The sequence below is a fragment of the Apostichopus japonicus genome, chromosome 2 (genome assembly GCF_037975245.1).
Source record: "Apostichopus japonicus isolate 1M-3 chromosome 2, ASM3797524v1, whole genome shotgun sequence".
In the NCBI taxonomy this organism is placed as follows: Eukaryota; Metazoa; Echinodermata; class Holothuroidea; order Aspidochirotida; family Stichopodidae; genus Apostichopus; species Apostichopus japonicus.
Window position 1 is genome coordinate 10,225,359 of NC_092562.1, and position 21,049 is coordinate 10,246,407.

The following is a 21,049-nucleotide window of genomic DNA, read 5'->3' on the forward strand; positions in this document are numbered from 1 at the left end:
CTGGACCTTTGTTACACCAACGTCAAAGACGCTTATGTATCATCCCAGTTGACTAAGCTTGGTGAAGCCAACCATGACCTCGTTCTCCTGTTACCAAAGTACAGGCCTGTCGTCCAGCGTGAAAAGCCGCGGGTAATTACAATCAAACAATGGTCGGATGATGCCCTGGATCAACTCCAAGACTGTTTTGATCGCACGGACTGGGAAATGTTTGTTGACACTGCCGATGATATTCACGAATTAACGGACACCGTCAGCTCCTATATCAAATTTTGTGAGGACGCCATCATTCCCACGAAGAAAGTCAAATGTTACCCCAATAACAAGCCATGGATTACTAAAAGGGTGAAACAGTTAATCAATAAGAAGAAACTGTTATTCAGAACGGGTTCTAAAAATGACTTCAAGCTAATTCAGAAGGAGATTAACTCTGTAATCAAACAAGAGAAAGATGCTTATAAACGGAAAATCGAAAATAATTTCACAACAAACAACATTAGGGATGTGTGGCCCGGCATGCGTTTGATGAGTGGTTATACTAACGGTAGCTCGAAGCATTGCTCATTACCAGAATACTCCCAAACCTACGCCAATCAACTGAACTCATTTTATAACCGGTTCCATTGCCACGATTTCACGAATGAATTCGAACGTATTCTCAGAGTAACTTCCGGGGAGTCCGCGCCTTTCCTAACCGTAACAGAGGATGATGTACTTCGAGATTTCTCTCGGCTAAACGCATCAAAATCAGCTGGACCGGACAAACTCTCACCGCGAGTTTTGAAACTCTGTAACCATCAATTGTCATATATCTTCCCCCACATTTTCAACTTGTGCTTTAGGACCCAGTGCATCCCTCGCCTATGGAAACAATCCTGTATTATTCCGGTGCCCAAAAAGTCAACTATCACCAGCATGAATGATCTTCGTCCGGTGGCGCTCACTTCCGTAGCTATGAAATCATGTGAAAGATTTATATTGCAGTATATCAAAAGGCTAACTGTAAACCTAATGGATGATCACCAGTTCGCATATAGGAAGGGACGCAACACTGACGATGCACTCCTGTTCACATTGGACACATTATACTCCCATCTCGAAGACTCTAAATCTGGTAAAGTCTCCGCTCGCATCATGTTCTTTGATTTTTCATCTGCTTTTAATACGATGCAACCTCATATTTTAGCTAACGTTTTACTTGGATCTGATGATGTGCCTAATGCTTTGGTTCGATGGGTATTAGACTATCTCACTAACCGCTCACAATTTGTTCGTATCGGTCGTGATGTTGCATCTGACATTATGGAATGTAGCACTGGAGCACCACAGGGCACTGTGTTAGCACCATTCCTATTCACTCTGTATACCTCCGGAATACGCTCTACTGACCTCAGCTGTCCGCTCATCAAGTTCGCGGATGACACTGCTCTCGTTGGCCGGATTAAAAATGACGATGACCGGATCTACCGTGAACAAATTGCCAATTTTGTTGCTGAATGCGACAGGAATTATCAACATCTTAACGTCAGCAAGACGAAGGAACTCATTATAGACTTCCGGAGAGCGAACAAGATAGTGCCCGAACCTGTGGTCATTGACAGTAAGACAGTGGATAGGGTAACTGAGTACAAATATTTGGGTGTAGTTATGGATGATCAGCTAAAGTGGGATGCACATGTTGAGTATGTTGCTAAACGTGTGAAACCACGAATGTATTGCTTGAGGAAATTAGTCTCTTTTGACGTGAACCAGAACATTTTATCCATTTTTTACAACTCTATTATTATTAGTGTTTGGTCATACTGCATAACTTCATGGGTTGGTAACATAAATAAGACATCCAAGAAAGTGTTAGATGATACTGTTAAAAGGGCAGGTAGGGCTGTTGGGAAACGCTTGCCATTGGTTGACGAGGTCTTTGATAGTCGGGTTGATGATAAGCTTCATTCAGTTCTCAAGGATATCGATCACCCTCTCCACGCTCCATTAAATAATTGTATTATCCCTCGTAGTGGGAGGATGAGACCTCCGAAGGCTCATACTAATCGTTACCCCTCATCTTTCATGGGACAAGCTGTTAGAATTTTTAATGCATCTTTTAATCGTTAATCTCTTGCCTTTGTCTTTCCTTCTTTCATTGGGTTCTTTCATATTTACCGTTTGTGATTTGTTTATACTTTTTATTCCTTGCCATTCTGTGAGCTTCGGCGCATCTGTTCCCGTTCCTTGTTATTAGCATTTCTTATGCTTTTATTGTCCTACTGTTTTGTTCTCTTATTGTTGTATAGTATCGTTTTTATATCTTACTGTTTTATCTGCAAGCATGTAATTTCCCTATCGGATGCAATAAAGTTTATCTATCTATCTATCTATCTATCTATCTATCTATCTATCTATCTATCTATCTATCTATCTATCTATCTATCTATCTATCTATCTATCTATCTATCTATCTATCTATCTATCTATCTATCTATCTATCTATCTATCTATCTATCTATCTATCTATCTATCTATCTATCTATCTATCTATCTATCTATCTATCTATCTATCTATCTATCTATCTATCTATCTATCTATCTATCTATCTATCTATCTATCTATCTATCTATCTATCTATCTATCTATCTATCTATCTATCTATCTATCTATCTATCTATCTATCTATCTATCTATCTATCTATCTATCTATCTATCTATCTATCTATCTATCTATCTATCTATCTATCTATCTATCTATCTATCTATCTATCTATCTATCTATCTATCTATCTATCTATCTATCTATCTATCTATCTATCTATCTATCTATCTATCTATCTATCTATCTATCTATCTATCTATCTATCTATCTATCTATCTATCTATCTATCTATCTATCTATCTATCTATCTATCTATCTATCTATCTATCTATCTATCTATCTATCTATCTATCTATCTATCTCTCTATCTCTCTATCTCTCTATCTCTCTATCTCTCTATCTCTCTATCTCTCTATCTCTCTATCTCTCTATCTCTCTATCTCTCTATCTCTCTATCTCTCTATCTCTCTATCTCTCTATCTCTCTATCTCTCTATCTCTCTATCTCTCTATCTCTCTATCTCTCTATCTCTCTATCTCTCTATCTATCTATCTATCTATCTATCTATCTATCTATCTATCTATCTATCTATCTATCTATCTATCTATCTATCTATCTATCTATCTATCTATCTATCTATCTATCTATCTATCTATCTATCTATCTATCTATCTATCTATCTATCTATCTATCTATCTATCTATCTATCTATCTATCTATCTATCTATCTATCTATCTATCTATCTATCTATCTATCTATCTATCTATCTATCTATCTATCTATCTATCTATCTATCTATCTATCTATCTATCTATCTATCTATCTATCTATCTATCTATCTATCTATCTATCTATCTATCTATCTATCTATCTATCTATCTATCTATCTATCTATCTATCTATCTATCTATCTATCTATCTATCTATCTATCTATCTATCTATCTATCTATCTATCTATCTATCTATCTATCTATCTATCTATCTATCTATCTATCTATCTATCTATCTATCTATCTATCTATCTATCTATCTATCTATCTATCTATCTATCTATCTATCTATCTATCTATCTATCTATCTATCTATCTATCTATCTATCTATCTATCTATCTATCTATCTATCTATCTATCTATCTATCTATCTATCTATCTATCTATCTATCTATCTATCTATCTATCTATCTATCTATCTATCTATCTATCTATCTATCTATCTATCTATCTATCTATCTAAGACATTAGATGCGTTCGACTGGTGGTCTCGAACCGTTACTCCAGTCAAGTTGTTGTGACGTATACCTGTTAACGCGCTTGCGTGGTGAATACCTCACGTGAACGGAAACTCCAGTAATTCATCATACTTGTGACTATGTGCGCGTGCGTACTAAGTTGTTCAGCGAAAAAAACTTTGTATATTCATGTTACTTTCCTTCATCTATTCATAGCGCACTGTTACCAACCATAGAAATTGTGCACTGCATTTGTCACTATTTACCACTCATGACACTGGTTGCTAGTTTTCTGTGTGACGCAGATCGCATCACGTGGATGACCGAGAGCGCTGTTCATTGCTTTGCCGTCCGGCTAGATTTGCTACGTTTTGATGACGTATAGGTACCTCACCACAATTAGATTAGTGTTCAACCGCTCGAATGGTTAACCATTGTCAGAGAAAAGAGGTTAAAGTACCTAAGGTAAAGCTTGTTTAAGCATGTTATCAGTTACTGTGATCGTTTTTTATGCCTTTATATGTAAGAGCATAATTTTAAATACAGACTGAGTGAAAATAGGGAGGATCGAAGGTGATATAAACCATTTTAGAAAGTCTTTGGTTAAACGTGATATTACTCCGAGCGAGCAGATGGAGGGGTGGGGGTTCAGTATGCTAAACTTGCTCCTCTTCTAGCTCAAAATCTAAACGGTCATGATATGGAAGTTTGTAAGTGCCATGATAGACCAAGATCTCAGTTATCATGTGGTGGGTAGGATATACCAGTTGAAAACGTTTATCTATATTTTGGCAGGTCTTGAAAGTGACGAGTGTAGTGTATAAGTCAACAGAACAATTAATTCTGGTGCGAGACCTATAGACCAATCGAACGCTTTCCGGACTAGTGCAGAGCGTCTCGGAGTTGCCAGTTGAACTCACTTAATAGCTTAGCATCCTAAACGTCAACAGGAAGTTGTTACCATAGCAGATAGCGTAGAGTAATATAGACCGCAGAGATGTTATGAAACAGAAATGACGAATAAAACAAAACGTTCTGCTTCATGGTATATACTGTTGTTTATTAGACTGATGTCATGTCATGTACCATACAACACATTCATTGCTAAACATCTACAGGAAGTTGTTACGATAGTAAATGTTCATTCTAGGTTTAAATGATGTCCAGGTGTACTCACATGTTATATCTTTATTCAGCTACAGAGCTTTAACAGGTTAATGCTTATACAGATGAAGCTACGTAAACTTACAGGCCATTAGTAACACCCGCAAATCAGCTAGAAAGCCAATCTAATTGCCACTGATGTTCACACTTCAGCAAGCATTGTAATTCCACATTTCAAGTACTTTTGCTTCTTTGAATATATTCTATACTCAATAGCCGGGAATATATTGGAGGGCCGTGAAACCCTGCAGAAGACTACTTTTCCAAACTTCTAGCAAGCTTCGAACAGTAGCATTGTGGGCATTACTGCTGATCTTTCAAATATGTATGGTTGTAGAATATAGAATGTATACCCCAAAAAACGCTGGTATATTCTTTTTTTCGTTTGACATGAGAGATTTTGTCTTCACCAAGATTGGTCGAGATGAAATAAAAAGCTGCTTATGTTTATTTTATAAAGAAGACATAGTAAGTGCCAAACTTTTTCAAGATTGTAGTTTTCAGTTCGCTTTCTGCAGACGGAGTCGTTTTAGTGTTTCGTTGTTCGGTCATGGTCATCTAGCAGACCCCTTAACAATCGTCACCTGAAAATACAAGGAGAAGAAATTGCGTACTTAAAATGTACTTAAAAGAAAGAAAGGAAGAGAGAAAAACAAACATACCAACAAACTTACCAACACACACAGTTATGATTTTTTATTCTGGTCGTCAACGGCAATTTTCCCAAAATTGCACGTACAATTCATTTTAAGATCAACATGTGATCCACTCAACTGAGTAAAGGCATGAGGGAACATAGAATGATGTTATACAGAACAGCACTCAACTGAGTACAGGAACGAGAATCAGTGGCGTGCACAGGCTTTCAAAAAAGGGGTGGGGGAGGGGTGGGGGAGAAGGAGTTGGAATCCAAAATTCCCCTCGACTGATTCAGGCAGGGGCTGAACGTTACAATAAATACCAGAGGAGAATGAGGGATTTATGGTATTGGGGTATGTGTGTTTGAGAGGAGGCATCATATGTATATTTAGACCATAAATTAGCTGTATATAGCCCTGAACACAAGGTTCTGCTTAATAAGGTTTGATTTTTTTTGGGGGGGGGGGAAGGGTGGGGTTTACCCCCGCAAATTCTTGAACGTTTCCCCCAGACTGACTATAGAAGGTGTGGCCATGAATCCAGTCATGCACGCCACTAATGAGAAAATTACCAACGTAAACACAAGGTTTATACAACAAAGATAAACTATATGGTAGTGATGTTCTTACCTGGCAATGTTACATCACCGTGAAATTCTTGACGATAGGTACCATCATTTTCGCCCTCAACTAAAAGGTTAACTTCGTCGCAAGGGTTGAAGTTAGAGGCTTCAAACGCGTAGCTCCACCTATAGTGATTGAAGTGACTTTCTATAAAAAAAAACACGAAGATTTCATCGTTAAAACCCAGATAAGCGAAAAAGACAGACCAGCGGTGACACCCATGCACCATGGGTGTCACCGCTGGTCTGTCTTCGAGAGAGTCAGGTCCCCCTGGCAATGGGACAATTATCTCACATGGATCCTTTTCGGAAGACTACACTCTTAAATGCACGGCTACATTCATGGGGGGGGGGGGGTGGTAAGTCAGGTGGGTGGAATTAATTTCCTGACCTGATTTGTCCCTTTACCATACAATGCCATCCACACCCTAATCGTTGACCCTGAATCCAAATGGTTTTGGTCCTCCCCCCCCCCCCCAAAAAAAAGAAAAACAAATGTGACCCAAAATTTGTTGTGACCCAAACAGTGCTTGTGACCAAAAACTGCTTGTGACCCGAAATTTGTTTGTACTCCAAATTTTGTGGACAAAAATTCTTTGGACCAAACTTTGGGACCAAAAAAGAATACTGCAAGCGGCGCGACTTGTTGTTGTATATTTGCACGAATCAGATATAAACATGAAAATCAAACGGTACATACATATGGTAAGAGAAAAAGCCAGTAAAATGTTTCAGTATATTAACTTGCACTAAAGGAGGTATATAAAGAAAATTCAAAAATTACATACATCGACGACCATGATATAAGACTATAAACCCCAAAAAACAGCCCTAAAAATTATGGTCCGAAAAAATTAGGACCCTAAAAATTTGTCAGGTTTCCGGCCAGTGGCGTCTGCAGGATTTCATGGGTGGTGGGGCCAAGTACCCAATTGCCCCGACTGGCATCCCTTCCCCCTTCCCCACCACTTACTTAATTTGTTTTCAAATTCCCCCGACTGAGCCCCGAGGTTGAGCGAGGCATGGCTATTGCCCCCATTTGCGCAGGCCATTGCCCCCCCCCCCCCCAATAAATGGTAGGCCTACAAAATAGTTTGGTCTAAATCTAAACACATTTTATTCGAAAATTGATTTGGCCAAAAACGATTTTGGTCCCAAAAAATTTCGGGTCACAACCACTGATTGGGTCATAACAAACTTTGGGTCACATTTTTTTTTTTCGTGAACAAAATTTTGGTCTCAAATAATTTGGTCCGAAAAAAAAGTCCCCAAAAAAATTTGGTCAAAAAATATTGGGGTCACAAAACTACTTTTCTTGGTACAAACAAAATTTGGGATGAAAAAAAATGCTCCGAATTTTTTCTTTTTGTCGGAACATAGAGACGTCGGAACTGTAGAGAGACGTCGGAACATAGGGATGTCACCGATTTTAGATCCAACTTAGAGAGTAGCAATAACCACAGGGCGACATTACTTACCTTTTACTGTGTCAATTCCAGTTAAAGCCCCGACAACAAATTTGACCTGGTCAAAATCTTCACCCTCAGGAGCTTCGAAAGATGATACAAAAAACTAAATCAGCACTTTTACAAACTTACATTTAATTCCAACTCACATAATTCGGTATAGATTTACTCATCCCAGTTCGTAATCCTTAAGATATCACACAAGTACATATATTAACACCGACGGTGTAGGTTTTTTTCCAACCTTCAAATTTCGTGATATTTTGTAAATGCATCTGGCAACCGTAGAGTGAATGATTCCGTCAGGGCACTGTATCTATTTTTCCCTTTATAATATTTCAATCATATATCCACAGAGTAAAATGAATATTTCTACGAAATACTAGGATCAATATTTGATGAAATTACAAATACAGAGAACGTTGACAGCTTAACAAACATTCCAGATGTATCAGGGATAATCACAATCAAGAAGAACACTATTCATATATAACCTCTTTAAATTCTTTGAACTCCCCTCCTTTCTCTGTTAAATCAGTCAAATGTTGTTTTGATTTAACTTCTGATATCTGGTAAATCACCGTGACTGTGCAGTGGTTAAACTTTTCAACCCACACGTGCACGTAGTATCACGATTGTCTGTGCTTCCCGAATTCCAAGAAAACAACGATTGTTTGATTGTTGCTACAATGTCAAAAGGTCAAGCAGCTGCGCAAGATGCAACGTCAGAGTTAATAAAAAAAAAAGAAGAAAAAGAAAAGGGGGAAATCACTAAAATGTCGACGGTTCATTTGTTTACTAGGAAAATAACAGACAGGTAAATATTTGGTTTTGTTGTTGTCATATTTCTTTTAAATAATTTTAATTTGATGATCTGTAGAGTTCGAGTTGAGTTAAAAGCGTTTCCTAATTATGAGTCTATTGAAAACCTGTTTATTCCCCAAATTTAAAAATAAAGTGACCGTAAATAACTTGATTTTTGGCGAACAACCTTGATTATCCTTGTAGCAAACCTGGACTACCGGTGAAAATCCAAGATTATCGGTCGAAAAACCAGAAATTCATAAAAAAGTTTGGATTATCAGTTGATAATCCAAGATTTTGAAACCTTTATACATGGATTTAATTTTTTTTTGATATATCGATCGATAAACCTGATTATCGGTAGAGAAAGTTGGATTATCGAGGAAAATCCTGGATTATCGGTTAATATTCCAGAATGGAACAGAAAAGAACAGAGCAGAATAGAATAGAAAAGAAAAGAACATTATAGAAAAGAACAGAACAGAATAGAACAGAACAGAATAGAATAGGTTATGATAGAATAGAAACGAATAGAAAATAATAGAATAGAACAGAATAGAAAATAATAGAACAGAACAGAACAGAATAGAACAGAACAGAACAGAGATAGAACTGAACAGAATAGAATAGAGTAGGATAAAATAGAAACGAATACAACAGAAAAGAACAGAACAGAATAAAACAGAATAGAAAATAATAGAATAGAATAGAAAATAATAGAATAGAACAGAAAATAATAGAATAGAACAGAACAGAATAGAACAGAACAGAATAGAGTAGGATAGAATAGAAATGAATAGAACAGAACAGAACAGAAAAGAATAGAATAGTAATGTTATAAAATAAAAATAAAATCTTCGAGGAATAGAAATATTACAAAAGTACCTTGCAAAAAAAGCATTGATACATTATCAGCCAGCTTTTTTTCATTACTTTATCTTTTATTTAAAGGTATATTTCCAGTAACTTCATCCGGTACTAGATACAGCACAGACATAGTGACGAAATCGTGAACATTTCTTCAAAAATTTTGCAGCCAATCCTAGAAAGAAACAGACTTCTACATATTCTCCACAAGCATATTTAACTAGAAACATCGTTTTTAATACTTAAAATGATTTATTCCCTTGGTTAATCTTTTAAAGGGTGTGAAGACTCGCGCACAAAGAAACGTATAATGCCGGTAATCTGACCTAGTTTCGAATGAGGTGTAACAGAAGTGTTAGACACCACCATCGATCCCAGAAAATACACACACAGCTTTCTACCGTCGGTAATTAGACACTAGTGTACAGTCAGTACATACAGCTGCGGTCAATACCCACAGCACAGTGTACAAACGATACAGCGATGGACATCTCAGGTCCAGCTAAAGATAACAAGGTATCACGTTTCATTCTGTCTGCATTTTGTAGTGACAAGAGAAAAACTTCACTTGCAAGCAACAGAAAGTTAACTTTTTCAAATGGCCGCACGCGGTTTGGGGCGAGTCTTCAATGCCTTTAAAATGATTTATTCCCTCAGTTAATCTTTTAAGCTATCTCAATCAAGTAATCAATCAACCAAACCACCCCACCCCCCCCCCCCCAAAAAAAAACACAGTACCAAAGTTGATTCCAGATCAACTACTTTCAACGTATGGCTTACCAAATGGTAAAAACACAACGGCATTTATTCATGCAGGTCTTCTTCTTTTTAAATGTTCCAAAAGCATGTAACATCCAGGAATCGTACAGGCTATTGTTAAGTTTGGGCAGTGCGTCTCCTAAATTTGAGATTATATTTATATTTAGTATATATGAATGCTAACCTTCCTAACTATATCTAAATTAAGGGAAATACATTGAAAACTGTCGTTATATAATGCAAAACTCATACTATATACTATAAATGTTCTTTTGGCTTACCGTGAAACTCAAATAACCACTCATTGTTTACGAAGGCAGTGGTTATTACTTCTGCGCCGTGAGTATGATGGTCGTGGTCGTCAGAGTCTCCATGGTGACCAAAAGCGAAAGTCGCCACCAACAGCAGGAGAGTAACACAACGCATCATGGTCATCAGTAATTGTACAGTATCTATACATGGGAAAGATTCACAAAAGGTATGATACCAGACGAAGATAGTAATCGAACCCTGGACCTTCGTGACAGAGACCCATATGTCCATACCACTCAGCCACAGTAATTGTGCTAATGGGCCCCGAAGGACTAACCGGCCGTGAAGTTGATTTTCTTCTGGTGTGGGGATCTTTATTAATTTATTATGTATTTGGTATACCACTTGCTACACCTTCATTTCATAAATTACGGCTTAGCTTGCCTATAAAAAATAGTGGTAATTCGGTATACATTGTCAGATTCAAAAGCACCAGGGTGTACTCCGTACCCGTAGCGTAGCCAAGATTTTTTTCAGTGGGGGGGGGGGCGCTGGGAGGGGGGCTGAAAATTTCGTGGGAGGGCGTCTTGTTACTATCTTAGCGGAGCGCCACCATGAGTTGGCGCGCAGCGCACAACAATTTCTGAGCTAAAAAAGCCTCCTAGATCGTTGGAAATGACACTTCCCAGGCCTTGTAAGCTGCTGTAAAGTTTTCTCAACATCCTTTATTTTGAGATCCCATGTCTTGATATGGTCATCAAATAGTTTAGTGAAATAGAAAGAAAAAAGAGTCTGGTAAGTTAGTTTTGAAATACCATGACATATCTTTTGTGAGTTAGACACCGGCATTGACATTTTCGACAAATCTGCAAATTGCGCGTAGAAAATAAGGAAAGATTGACTGGGCTTTCAGGCAAGTAACATACTGAAATGACCGAACTATATGTAAAACTGACATCAAAGATAGGGTCTGAAATATTATAAGGGTGATTGACTGATTGACCGGTATTTCTCAGCGATAGTATTGTCTTGCAAATTTGTTTTTTTAGCGCTTTTAAGAGCATCAGGGCACGTCCCAGAAGTGAAAACCCGATTAAAAATGTAACAGAGTATCGAGGCAATGACGCGAGCAATGATGCGAGAAACCTGTATGATGTCAGCATTTTTTTACCTTTTAATATCTCCTTTGGCATTCCAGTACCTGGCAACTACCTTTCTATAAGGGTATAGTATAGCTTGTTTGATCAGTTAATGTGCACTGGTTTACATGATCCTGGTTGGCTGTTTGTATTAGTATTTATTCATGCGCGTATAGAGAGGGATTTTCGAAGGGAGGGGCGAACCTGTAGGCAAATTATAAGAGCCGTAGATTCGCCATTGGAAACTATCTAAGCGAAGGGCCATCATAAGTTGGCGCGAAACGTACCAGAAAATTTCCGGATCGCTGGAAATGGCACTTCACAGGCATTGCATGTTGCATCTAAGCATTTTATATTTTGAAATTACTAGTGATATCATACAAACGTACACAAATATATGCTCATGGGGGGGGGGGGGGGATGAGGAGCGGTCTCCCCCTTCGCCCCCTGGCTACGCGCCTGTATTTATTAGAGCAGGAATTATATAATTCGAAGGTCGTTAACATGCGTTTTCAGTACGGTGTGACTACTGTAGATGTCTTCTCGGCCTATATGCGCTATGTCACGTCAGGTTGTTTCAGCAACTATAGCCTACTGCCGGTCCGCGGTCGAAGGGTCCTTCATGAGTGGTCATCATGGAGATTCGAGGCCACTCAGACTAATGATATATTTTTCACACATGTAATTTTTTTTTGACACCCAAAATCCCATGGGGGGGGGCGACTGGGGGCCGACAAGCTTTCATGGGGGGCTTTCACCCCCACGCCCCCAGTAGCTACGTCACTGCTCGGTACAATCACAAAACGTGCTTAATACGCTCTCATTGACAGTGGTAGAAAGCTATTAATATATATATATAGTTTATATGTCTATATCTATATTTTATATATCTATAGTTTTTATATCTAATACGCTCTCATTGACAGTGGTAGAAAGCTATTAATATTAATATATATATATTAATATATATATATATATATATATATATATATATATATATATATATATATATATATATATCTATATTTATATATATAATATATCTACATAATATATCTTTATATATATATATATATCTATATATATATATATGATACATATATATATGATATATATATATATATATGATATATATGAAATATTAAGTACAAGATGTAATACAATAACAGTATGGCGTTAGATAAATATTGCTGGAATAAGTACTAAATAAACCATGACTTTATATACAGAAAGCGGAAAAATAAGGAACTGAGAATAGGAAGAACGGATTGCATATGTTTGTGGAAATCGTAGTTTTTTTTTGTTGAGACTGGTCCGGTGATATGAGAATTAATACGAAAATTCCAATCGATTTCTTTTCGTTTACGTTTAGTTAAGGATTTGAAGTTTGGACATACAAATCTAGAAAATTTCTGGGAACCAAATCTAACACCACTGCACCAATCGGCTTAAACATCAGAAACCACCTGCCTTCGCGCATGAACCAAAAGCAATTCCGGAATCGGATTAAAATAACCCGACACGGATATAAAATAACACGATTATCAAAAACTGCTGCTAATCTAACAGACCTGCAGTATGTCTCTTTTGACTCACTGCCATACCGACCCTCTTCTCCTATAACACAAAATTCAGTTCCAGCTACTCCTTGCCACTTTCGGCAATCATGCACTGAAGAATAGCTAGCTATGCTCGAAAGCTCTGCAAAACCCTAACATTGGCAATTTTACTTCCAATCACTCAATGCATATATACATACAGCTTACAGGTAAATATGGCACAAAATAATACATACCTCTTATCAGGAAGCGAAGTACTCAGCAACTGAGCTAGACAGCTTCCGCGATTGTTCAACAAAACTACAAAAAGGCAAGTATAATAGTGATAGATGACCTTTAGCAAGCGCGGTCGGTATAGACCACGGTAGCTGATAAAACCATCACAACGATTACATACGGAAGAGTCAAACGTTTCAAAAGTAAAATACATTAAATATATAGACATATTAATATTATGTAATCGTTGAATATAATTTAATCTGGCACTCTCACTCCACAGTAGGAAAACGTGCCAACAATGGAGGGTCATGTCACATGCTCCCAGTTGCTACTAACAGTTCAGTTCGAGGAAACGATAAGCGTTCCGTAGACAAGAGAACGCCACTATACCGGGCGTTTGCGGTAAAATTATTAATAATAAAATAATATATAGGATAGGTTTGGACGATAACAATGTAAATGTAATGCAATCACTCTAATAATGCGCAATAAATTCAGTGCTGAAGTCTTGTTCAAAGGCGCAGATGAAAATATTTATAAAACAGAAATGTCTCCAACTGGGATTTGCAACATTTAAATGAGGTGGCTTTCCTGATGCTGTTCCACAATGTAGGGCAGCGATTACGAAAGCCTTGGAACCAAATAAAGAAAGTCTGGCCTCTGGAACTTTAAGAAGTGCCTGGTTAGAGGTCCTCAAGTCACGGGATGGTTGATTTGAACTCAATAAGTCCTTCAGGTAATCCGGGCCATTCCATTCAAACACTTGTAGGTGAGAAGCAGCAGCTTAAATTCAATGCGGGCAGATATTGGCAACCAATTTAGGTCTTCAAGCACTGGTGTTATATAACTTAGCTTAGGAGTTGTCACTATTCGTGCGGCGTTTTTATGAATTCGTCGCTTCCCGACCTTTTGGCTAAGATCATTTGTAGTATCTGTTCCCTTTCCAGGGGAATTGTGATGCACACCCGACGATGATCACACAGTCACAGTCCCGAGGGAACTGGGGTTGAGAGCTGATCAGTCGTTCGGTAGTTTGGTTTTCGTGCCCAGGTTCTTTCCTGGGCGACTTTTTCTTAAAAAGTATGAATTCGTTGCAGGTTATTCATTTGTGCATTTGTAATTCCATAGAGCACAGAATTACCTTAGTCAAGTCGAGATGTTATCAGGGAGTGAGCCAACTGTTCAGTGGCTTTTCTAGTCAGGTATATCTTCTAATCTTCCTGATGTTGGGCAAATGAAAATAAGTTGATTTACAGATTAGCTTTATGTGTTCATCCATATTGAGTTCAGGATCAATTCTTACTGCAAGATGGAAGACTGATGTTTTATTGACAAAATTTTATGTTGCATTGTGCTACATTGCTATTGTTGTTTACTGCCACAAATCAGGACTTCAGTTTTATCAGTGTTTAGGTTTAGGTGATTGTGGGTCATCCATGACTGAATTTAATCTATGCAAGATTGGACCTTTAGTATGACGCCCTCGATAATTGGATCCGTTATTTTGGATTCAATGACGAGGTAAAGCTGAGTGTCATCAGCATACATATGATAGTTTAGCTGATGGGTACGAATGATATCACCTAGTGGAGATGTATATACAGTGAAGATGACTGGTCTCAGTACTGATCCTTGGGGAACTCCACTCAACAGAGGCAGCTTCTCAGATGTTGCTCCATTTACATATACTGACTGAATCATGTTGGTGAGGTATTACCTAAACCATATAAGAACTATTCCGCTGATGTCAAACCTGTGTTCAAGGCGGTGAGGTAATATTTGATGGTTCAATGTGTCAAAAGCTGCAATAAAATCAAGTTATACAGAACAACCACAGACCCTTGATCTATTGATGTTAGAATATCACTTTTGACACGTAGTAGGGCCAGCGACGTAGCCAGGAATTTTGAAAGGGGGGGGGCGCACTTTTTGCCATTGATATGGGGAGAGGTCTAATGGTAGGTGGTGTCGCCCTTCCCTTTGAGATATTTTTGAACAATTGAAGGTCCTTAGATGCGATCTGGTACAATGTTTTGCCAGTTTCATCATTCTCATATGATATCATATTATCAGCAGATTTTGTTTCCTGTTTGAATTTTTTTGGATGCTTTTAGATGTTTTTTTTTTACATAATATATCAGAAAGACAAACATGGTGCTATTTTACAATTTTTCCAGTAGGATGGTTCAATATAAACTTTCATATTTTGTAAGACAGCCAGTTGTGCAGTGGCCTAAAAACAAATATCGTTATCGCAATGTATTAGCAGTGTAATGATTATTTACAGGAAGTGCGTATCACGTACGATTGCTAGCTTAGCTACATAATATGCTGTTCGTGCAACAACTTTACATAGAAAGGATGAGAACGAACGTTGTCGATGTCGTTGTGCATACTGTTCGTGACATTCCATGAGTTCGGTTAGGTAGGCAATATGTAATTTATTACGCAGTGGCCAACTGTAGGATTGTAATAGGCTATAAGCTAAAGTTAGCTAATTGCATCTGTCAAACTAAGTAAGTACTTGAATCAGTAGGCCTAAATGTTACTACGATTATAATCGAGTTAACGGAGCTGACGCGTATTCAAGATCAAAAGAGCACTGACAAAATACCATGCTCAAAAACAACAGTTTTTAAGCATATTTTTTCGACACTGAAAGGGGGGGCAGTCGCTCCTCCTGCTCCCCCTGGCTACGTCCCTGAGTAGGGCTGTCTCAGTGCTGTGGCATGAACGATACGCTGATTGAAAGGGTTCTAACAATGTGTTAGTAGAGAGATAGCTGCCATTCGTTCTATCAGTTTTGACACATAGCCCAGATTAGAGACTGGTCTGTAGATTCCTAGAGATGGTTTCAGATTATTCTTCTTTATCAACGGAGTGATAATTGCTTCCTTGAGCAAGTCAGGAACAAAACATTCTGTAGAGATTTGTTCACGGGTATGGTGAGATAAGGAGTGATGACTTCCATACAGTCTTTCAGTAGCCATATTGAAATGGGATCTAGACAACTGGATTTGGTTGGTGACGCTAGACAACATTTCATTGAAGTTTCACTTGAAACCATATCAAATTCTTTGAAAGAGAATGTACAAGGAGGATCTTCATCAAGGTTCAATATAATACTGTGGGAGAGAGTTATACAAATGGGAATTGGATCTTGTTTATTTTGTCGCGGAAGAATGTTCCAATCTGGGTAGCCAAATCAAGTGAAGAGGATTGATGAGGAAGAGGCTTTCCCTCTTTTCTTTTGAAAGTTTATTTCTTATCTTGAACATTTCCATTTGATTTCCTGATCGTTTCCTTCACTTAAAATGATCCCTTTTGGCAATGGCAACCATGCAGCTTGGTGACTTCAAGACGTCTCTCCTTGTATGCTTCCTTGTGATCAAACGGTCTGTCTCGGTTTCCTTTAACGCCTTCCAGCCTTTCGTCTTGCACACCTGGACATTTTGATGTTATCATTTAACCAAGGGGCATATTTCCGCTTGACAATTCTGCACTTTTTTTAACGGTGCATGTTGATCTAAGAGATCAGATAATCCAGTGTTGTAGGTTCCACAGAGATTATTAATTGAGATGTCATTGACCTCTGTTGTTCTTTTGATACACATTGGTGTATTTATGATGTGGCTTCGGAACTGTTTAATATCTACATCACGATATTTGTTGAGATTCACTTTCCGTCTCATAAAAACCATTATCTACATAGACCCTGGCTGCCAGAGCTTTATAGATTGCTTACGGCGGGCACTCATATTTTGGACCAATGACGTATCCGCTGGTTTAATTCTTTTAATTAACCAAACGAACACGCAAAACAAAAACACATGAGAACGGTCTTATATATATATACGTCGTTTTTCTAAACGAGTAAATGCCGAACTGAATCTGAGTTGATACATATTGGTTTATATACAATATGATAAATGATATGTAGGTCATAAGGTCAGCGGACAGACCAACGGGTGGTTTCGAAGAACACTGGGAATACTACATCAGAATATACAAACTTTATCAATATACTACACTGGTGGTGGTGATTGGCACTTGGTTTAGGTTCTCTAGCAATAATGGTATACCAGCCGGCATTGGCACATGTGTGTTGTAATCTTTTAAGCGTAGCCTACTGAACGCATCGGCAGAGCCATGTTCAGATGTAGGTCTAAACTTCAAATTATATTCATAATTCGCAAGCATCAATGCCCATCTTTTAATTCTAGACGATGCTTGTGGTGGTACGGACTTGAACATTGCAACCATTGAACAATGATTGCAGTGGTTTGTGATCGGTGACTAGTTCAAACCTACGACCATACAAATAAGAATGATATTTCTTAACACCAAAAATGCATGCCAGTCCTTCCTTCTCAACTTGCGAGTAGTTTTGCTCAGCTTTGGAAAGAGTTCGAGAGGCATATGCAACAGGTTTCTCTGACCCATCAGGCATTTTATATGACAAAACTGCGCCTACTTCGTACTGAGACGCATCGCATGACAGTATTAATTTCAACTGCGGGTCATAATGTGTGAGAACTCTGTTAGAAGTCAACAATTTCTTTGACTTGACGAAAGCATGGTGCTTCTTTTCAGCCCACGTAAATTTGACTTCTTTTCTAAGCAAAGGGTACAACGGAGCAAGCGTACTCGTCAAGTTAGGAAGGAACTTACTGTAATAAGTAAGCAATCCTAAGTAGGACTTCAGTTGTGAAATATTCTGTGGTTCTGGAGCATCTTTTACTGCTCCTACTTTGTCTTCTGTTGGATGAAGACCTTCGGCGTCAATCCTATGACCTAAATAAATCACAGACGTTGACATGAATGCACAATTGTCTTTCTTAAGACGTAACCCTGCAGACTCTAATCTAGATAACACAAGATTTAGGGTTTGTCAGTGCTCTGTATCCGTCTTACCCGTTATTAATACATCATCTAAATAAACAGCGACCCGGGGAATTCCCTGCAATACATTTTCCATTATCCTCTGAAAAATACCGGGTGCCGATAATACCCCAAATGGCAACCTGTTGTATCTAAAAAGACCTTTGTTAGTATTAATTACGACATAGCCTGTGATTTGTCATCTAATAACACTTGCTGATAGGCTTGGCTAAGGTCAAGTTTTGTGAACTTTTCTCCACCTGTCAGGGTTGCAAACAAGTAATCAACCCTGGGCAGCGGATATTTTTATCTACGTTTGCACCTGTCGGGTTTCATCACCGGAGTATTGAATCGGTTCGATAATTCCCTGGTCCTGTAACCTTTGCAGCTCCGCTTCAACTGTTTCTCTCATCGCGTATAGAACTGTCCTCGCCTTACAATATTTGGGGGCTATACTGATTCATCAACGTGGATAGTAGCCTTTGACCCCATTAATGTTTCAAGACCCTCCTTGAAAACCGCGGTATGCGCGTCAAGTGCCTAGTGGGTTAAAGAGGTCGGTATCCCCGAAAAAGAGTTGACGTTGAAAATCCTTTCCCAGTCCAGTTTCAATTCCACGAGCCAGTTGCGTCCAATTAAAGAGAGACCCTCACCAACGACTACATACAATGGGAGTTTTGAACTGCGTCCCATGTAATCAATATCTGCCGTGAACATTCCCAGTATGTTCAATGTTTCGCCAGTGTAGGTACGCAGATTAATATATGACTGGCTCAGTTTAATTTTCCCTATTGAATCATACTGCTTCTCCGAAATGATAGTGAATGAAGCACCGGTGTCGATTTCAAAGGTAACATCATGTCCGTTGACTGTAACGTTTTCCTTAATGGCTTCTTTAACATCCTCTTTGGCACGATTAACAAATAATGAGTACATCTCATTCTCACTTTGTAATGATTTTTGAATACACTTGTGCTGTTCAGTGTTCTTTGAACGGCAAATTTTAGCGATGTGGCCAGTTTTATTGCATGCGTTGCATACTTTCTCTTTAAAGTAGCAATCATTTGGGGTGTGGTTCTTTCTCCCGCACCTGTAACACGGTTTTGTGTTGTTAGTAGCCTTAGTGTCACTGCTAGGCCTAAATCTTCCGTACCTGTTTTTGTTGTTCAAGGCGTTCAGTTGTCCAGCCTGCGAAGCAGAACCCATTCTTTGCAAATTTGCAACATTTTGAAATGCTGTTTCCATGGCGATTGTCACATTTAAAGCTTTCTCTAACGTTAAATCGGCTTCTGAAAGGAGGTGCGCGCTTCTGGATGTTGCCACAAACTAAACGATCGCGAAGCATATCATCCAGCACTGTTTCAAAATTACATGTATCGGCAAGAGATCTCAATTCCGAAACAAATGTAGCAACTGATTCACTTGGCAACCGGAAACGACTGTTGAACTTGCAACGTTGTACAATTGCAGAGGGCTTTGGGTGGTAATGGTTGGCCAATAAATGAACCAAGTTCTTGTAAGACTGTTCTCCTGGTTTCTTAGGGGCGCATATATTTCTAAGTAATTTGTAAGCATCGGATCCTATAGAACTCAACAATATGCTTTTCTTCTGACTTTCGTCCTTGATCGCATTTGCGTCGAAAAAATGTCCCATTCGTTCCGCATATTTTGTCCACTCTTCCTTGGCATTTACTCGTTTAGAATAAAGACGTATACATATATGAGCTCGTTCTCATGTGTTTTGTTTTGCGTGTTCGTTTGGTTAATTAGAAGAGGTAAACCAGCGGATACGTCACAGCACACATAGTTTGTTACAATGTTAGGAAGTTGTAAACATTTTGTTTTGAAAAAAAAAAAACCATAAAGAAAAATGTAAGAGAATGTGTTTCTTCTTGGCCAATGAGAAAGTGCCTCATCTTTATTCAGAAGGTAAGGTCAGGGGCGGCGATTTGTTTCAAATATTGGGCGGACATTTGCATGGGTGCAGGCGCGTAACAACTTTCATCCCCAAAATTGTTCTGGTTGCTACAGCCTACTTTCCCTTTTTATCGGAAAACCAAAGTTCAATACGGATGCGGTCCGTCTCGTGGGCAGATCAGTTCTGGACAATGGTGAGGACGCGTGTATGTTCTCTGATACTATCTAAGCGGAGCGCGACCATGGGGTCGAGTGTAGCGAACAATAATTTTGTTGGTGGCAAATATACCTCCCAGATCGCCGGAAATAACACTTCCCAGACCCAATGATGCTCCCAAACCATATATATATATATATATATATATATATATATATATATATATATATATATATATATATATATATATATATATATATATATATATATATATATATATATATATATATATATATATATATATATATATATATATATATATATATATATATATATATATATATATATATATATATATATATATATATATATATATATATATATATATATATATATATACATTGAGGTTTGATGGATGACGTCATCATCACAATGTATGAGTCAATATTATCCTTATATGAGATATCACGAAAACGATTTGTTTATACGAGTTCTGCAGATATTGTTTTTGACCTTCACAAAAATTAATACATTTATAATCCAATATTTGCCCATTGGAAATTCATTGGGCATATATTGCGACAAAACCCTAACAACGACTGCAACATCGGTATGACTCGGGCACCAGAGGGCAGGAAAAAGAGAGGGCAACCAAAAACAATATGGCGTAGGACAGTAGATAAAGAGAGAGAGAGGGCTGGTTGGCGATCCTGGAATGAGGCCAGAAATGCAGCTGCCGACCGAGATAAATGGAGACACTCTGTTGGAAGGGGAAACACGCTCAGGAA

General features: G+C 38.1%; 2 protein-coding genes across 3 annotated transcripts; both read right to left on the reverse strand.

The window, feature by feature from the left end:
- Positions 1-4,849: 4,849 nt before the first annotated feature.
- On the reverse strand, positions 4,850-13,349 carry LOC139977429 (uncharacterized). 2 transcript variants are annotated; one of them, XM_071986768.1, is made up of 5 exons: positions 13,324-13,349; positions 10,419-10,589; positions 7,720-7,791; positions 6,249-6,389; positions 4,850-5,564 (listed from the first exon to the last, which is right to left on the reverse strand). In XM_071986768.1, exons 2-5 carry the CDS (start codon positions 10,570-10,572, stop codon positions 5,551-5,553), a joined length of 381 nt encoding a protein of 126 aa, XP_071842869.1. In that variant the 5' UTR covers positions 10,573-10,589; positions 13,324-13,349; the 3' UTR covers positions 4,850-5,550. The 2 variants fall into 2 exon arrangements, with proteins under 2 accessions (XP_071842869.1, XP_071842861.1); XM_071986760.1 differs by lacking the exon at positions 13,324-13,349 and adding an exon at positions 13,100-13,145.
- Positions 13,350-18,727: 5,378 nt separating this feature from the next.
- LOC139977869 (uncharacterized) lies at positions 18,728-19,432 on the reverse strand. Its single transcript, XM_071987571.1, has one exon. It carries the CDS (start codon positions 19,430-19,432, stop codon positions 18,728-18,730), a length of 705 nt encoding a protein of 234 aa, XP_071843672.1.
- Positions 19,433-21,049: the final 1,617 nt, after the last annotated feature.

Excerpts from the sequence above, each read along its gene's own strand:
- LOC139977869 (XM_071987571.1), bottom strand. The coding sequence starts at position 19,432 with ATGGAAACAGCATTTCAAAATGTTGCAAATTTGCAAAGAATGGGTTCT.
- LOC139977429 (XM_071986760.1), bottom strand. The coding sequence starts at position 13,130 with ATGGCAGTGAGTCAAAAGAGACATACTGCAG. Across the intron at positions 7,792-10,418 it reads GTGGTTATTTGAGTTTCACG|CTCCTGAGGGTGAAGATTTT; the intron begins GTAAGCCAAAAG and ends CATCTTTCGAAG. Across the intron at positions 6,390-7,719 it reads TGGAATTGACACAGTAAAAG|AAAGTCACTTCAATCACTAT; the intron begins GTAAGTAATGTC and ends TTTTTTTTATAG.